General features: G+C 33.1%; 1 protein-coding gene across 2 annotated transcripts; it reads left to right on the forward strand.

Annotated features, from left to right (window-relative positions):
• The first annotated feature begins 219 nt into the window (after positions 1-219).
• Positions 220-3,599, forward strand: LOC134283890 (uncharacterized). Of its 2 annotated transcripts, none has more exons than XM_062766416.1 (4): positions 220-349; positions 462-710; positions 3,039-3,216; positions 3,295-3,599. In XM_062766416.1, exons 1-4 carry the CDS (start codon positions 298-300, stop codon positions 3,389-3,391), a joined length of 576 nt encoding a protein of 191 aa, XP_062622400.1. In that variant the 5' UTR covers positions 220-297; the 3' UTR covers positions 3,392-3,599. The 2 variants fall into 2 exon arrangements, with proteins under 2 accessions (XP_062622400.1, XP_062622399.1); XM_062766415.1 differs by having other exon boundaries at positions 3,039-3,212; positions 3,295-3,597.
• Positions 3,600-4,382: the final 783 nt, after the last annotated feature.

Below are 4,382 nucleotides of genomic sequence, written 5' to 3' on the forward strand. Positions count from 1 at the left end.
TATACTGTGACTGGTTGACAGGGAATGTCTTCTCCTTCATGGCTCTTGATCCAACTCTAATGTGTTAGAGTTCTGCTCTATCACCGATTTGTATTATGCGACTTGAATACTACTTATTATCTCCATATTAATTAATAAGAAATAAACTCAAAGAGTTATGACAGGGAGGTAACATTTTGAATCAGTTACACCAGTAGAATTAAATTAAATGAATCTAAGCTGAGATCGATGAGAATGTCTGTGTCTCCTGCCTACCTACCGTCGGTCGGGAAATCTATCAGCTAACTTAACGTGATCATGTGCAGGATAATGTTATACTGGAAATGTATTCTACTCGGTTTCATAAAAGGTATTTCTTTAAAAACTTACCTATTTCAAATATTTTTCGATTTTTGTTTATAACTATACACTAAACTTATCATTCACAATTTGTCAGTAAGTATCTATAACTTATCTTGTAGAATGTTTGTCCAGTTATACATGGAAAGTAGTACCAAGGTTGAATAGTCGTGGTATTTCGGAAATTCCTATGCACACAGAGGCGAACCACACAGCTACCTCTTGTGCCCTGAAATGTCAGATGATATTCACTTGTAAGCAATTCCGATATAATGAAGTTACCAATGATTGTGATTTATACAACGGGGAGAGATACAAAGCAGTTACGAATGAAGTACAAGGGAACCAATTTTATCTGAGGATGCCAAGCAGTAAGAATAAATTGCCTATAATTAATTTCATTATATTTCAATATAATTTTTAAGATTGATGTGAGTTTAATGTTACTATGAAAACACCTCTTCTATTTAATGACTATTAAGAAAATGGCAAGTTTATCGTCCTTCTCGACAGCAGCCATTTCCCTTAACTGAACCTCGGAAAATATTTGCTGCCTTAGGGGACGATAAACTTGCTGTTGTCCTCATAGCCAATAAATAGGTGTATAATATCTTACTTAATGTTTATTTCCATTTTGATAAATTTCCATAGATAGCGAAATCGCTAGAACTTGTTGAAGTACAAAGGTGTCCGATGCATGGTGAATTCACCCTACTATGAATTTAATGTTAATAGTTTATTTTATTATATCTATGTGATTTTTTTCTATGATGAATAAACCTCCTATTTTTTCTCTAAACAAACCCACTTTGAGTTAGATAGTTCTTGTGCTATTTGCCTGTGGTGAAATAGTTATCAAACTATTCACCGGTAGAATTCCGTTTCCCTCGCTTTTCATTTTGGAATTCTTCTGGTTTTATCAAGATTATGACATAATACAAATAAAGTCGGCTTCGGTATGATAAAACACCTCTTCTATTTACTGACTATTAAGAAAATGGCAAGTTTATACGGACCTCTGAATAATATAGAAGTAAGATCCGATGTCATAAGGAAGAAAGCTTCTCCTGCCGATCGTTTACACGCACAGCATGCTTTCTGTCATCATATATAAAATAACGTCTATGAAATATGAAATAACGTACACATACAAAAACCCGTATACAATTTTGTATTTAAATAATAATGGCCTAACAATAAGTACTTAAATAATTGATAGATTGTATTTGCTGACAAGGTCATTGAATCGATCATAGAATTTACGAAATGATGACTTTAAACAAGACTGTTGATTCTCTTATTTCATAATTTTTTTGTCAATAAACTACCTCGTTTTAGAAATTGATTATACATAGAACATGTCCTTGTGTATCAAATTAATTGAAAGATACAAACTCCGCAATAATAGCATATTACTGCATACTTACAAGTTAAGAAAGAACCGTTATAAAATTTAAATTTAAAAGAAACTATACAAATCCGTAGCAGAACAATCATGGACATCTAAAAACATAAATGTTGGGATCGGAACATTGATACTCAGACTGGTATTTTCATTTCGATTCAGTTTCTTAACACAATTATTTTTAACATTTTCAATATGTCAAGATAGGAATAAACGAAAACATACGTAAAAACATCACCTGCATACGGAGTTTCTGTATCTCAGTTAATTCGATACGCAATAGCATGCTCTACATATGAACAATTTCTAAAACGAGGTAAATTATTGGCAAACAGGTTGATGAAACAAGGATATAAGCAGTCTCGTTTAAAGCCATAATTTCGTAAGTTCTATGATCGATGCAATAACCTTGTGAGCAAATACAATTTATCATTGAGTCAAATGCTGGCTGACGTTTTTCATAGTAAACATTGGTCCATTATTGATACACTGAATTGACGACGGATTTTTCCGATATTTCCTGGTCATGAGAAGGAGCACACGGCGGGTGTGACCGGTCGGCAGGGGATGCTTACTCCTCCATTGACCTAATCCCACCTCTGAAGTTTTGGAGGTCCGTGTTTGCTCTGCTCCTATTTTGTATTGTTTTATGGACTTTGATATTAAATACTATTCGTTATCTCCATATCCTTCATAATGGTCTATAAATTAGTTTTTAAAAAGTCAGTAAGTATTTGACTTAATGACTATATCTACTGACAAGGTATCGATCATAAACGTGTTAAACGATAATTCCATACGGTACCTTTAACTGTTTCACCATCTTGATTGTCAATAGCTTGTCTCGTTTAAGAAATTGTTCTCATGCGTATTGAATCAACTGAGAGATATAAAGTTTGTATGGAGGTGATGAAAGTATACTGCCACATAAGTAAGGGGAGTTGACGATTGAAAAACTAAAGTCCTCACTTTTTTCATCAAACATTACTGTAAGATAACCAATTACTTCTTTTTCTAGTAAAATATGCTATAAAACATATGGAGATAACGAACAATATTCAAGATAAAAATCCATAAAACAATAGTAAATAGGAGCAGAGCAAACACGGATCTCCAAAATATTGGAGATGGGATAAGGTGACAAATTAGAAACAAATGTATATATAATTTCATGTTTGTAATAGTATGCTTGTACTGTCTTGTTTTCTGAGTACATTTTACTCTAGGAGAGTTTTACTCTGATACCAGTCTACCCCCTTACTGTAATTAGGTCTTATTCCACGACTATTCACAGATTGTGTGGCCGGGCGAGATGAATGGTTCTCTCAGTACCAGTCCTGTATCTGGCTCAGTACTGATTTCCTTCCCTATGAAGATGCCAAGCGTAAATGTGAATCAGAAGGCAGAACAATGATGGGGGCCAAAAATTTAACTCAAATTACTACTTTGATGGAGCTTATCGACCAAAGTATGTTTGAAACAGTCAATATAGTTTATGCAAGCAATTTAATCGTACTTAATTATTATACATTTTTATCTCTTTAATAAAGAGTGGATTCATGTTTATGCATGGCGAACCGGAAGTTACTCATACGAATGGCACGATGGTACCCCAATTACAGAGGGGTGGTGCCCCAATCAGCCTAGCGAAAACAGTGATTGTGTTGGTGTCGATCTCAGTATGGATGTATGGTGTAATACAGGAGGTCTGGACGATATCATTTGTACAGATTCAAGACAATTCTTTTGTAGTTAAATGATATATCAAATTTTGATTTTTTTTATCTGAAGGTCACATACTTTTACAACATTTAAGATATTTAAACGTTAGGATGAATTCTTCTGAAATTTTTAATTAACAAGTATACGAACTAAGAACAGAAATAATTTTATGTGTATTTCTCATTTTAATGTTTTTCTGTCTTTATAAAGAAATATATTTGGCAAAATTTGAGAATTTTGACAGAGTTGTTAAATTATTAATCACAAGCCTGTCTCGGATGATGAAAATGCTTGAATGAGGGCTTGGGAACGTAAAAAATATATTAAGGTGATAAAAGAATTTTACTTATTAAATAGGAAAAGCTGACGATAAAAAAATTGACGTCATCTTCTCTGTCATACTGTTTAGTTGTTAGATGGTTCGTATCGTATATAGTCAGTATGATATTCAAATATCACACAAATCTGACAACATGTTAGTGTCTAAAATGCCAGTTTGAATATGGAAATATGAAGTCGAAATATTAATGAAAGTAAATTTATTGATAATTGACAACAAATATAACGTATCATTAAGTCTGATTAATTCTGGTTGACGTTTTCCATAAAAATTTATAGGTCATTATTTAAACAATGAATTGACAACGAATTTTCACAATATTTTCAGATCTAGACGAGGAGATCACGGCAAGTGTGACCGGTCGGCAGGGCTACTCACTCCTACAGGCACCTAATCCAACCACTGATGCTTAATAGGTCCCTGTTTGTTCCACTCCTATTCAAACCTTAATCTTGAAAACAATTTGTTTTCTTTACTATTTCAAAAACTAGGTTTATATTAAAAAATTTTTAACAATCTAAAACTTAAACAATTAGCATGGAGACGATAAAATCCTATCCAACATACAGGACTTGG

The sequence above is a fragment of the Saccostrea cucullata genome, unplaced genomic scaffold (assembly GCF_032062105.1).
Source record: "Saccostrea cucullata isolate Sc308-1 unplaced genomic scaffold, CSIRO_AGI_Scuc_v1 ctg420, whole genome shotgun sequence".
NCBI lineage: Eukaryota > Metazoa > Mollusca > Bivalvia > Ostreida > Ostreidae > Saccostrea > Saccostrea cuccullata.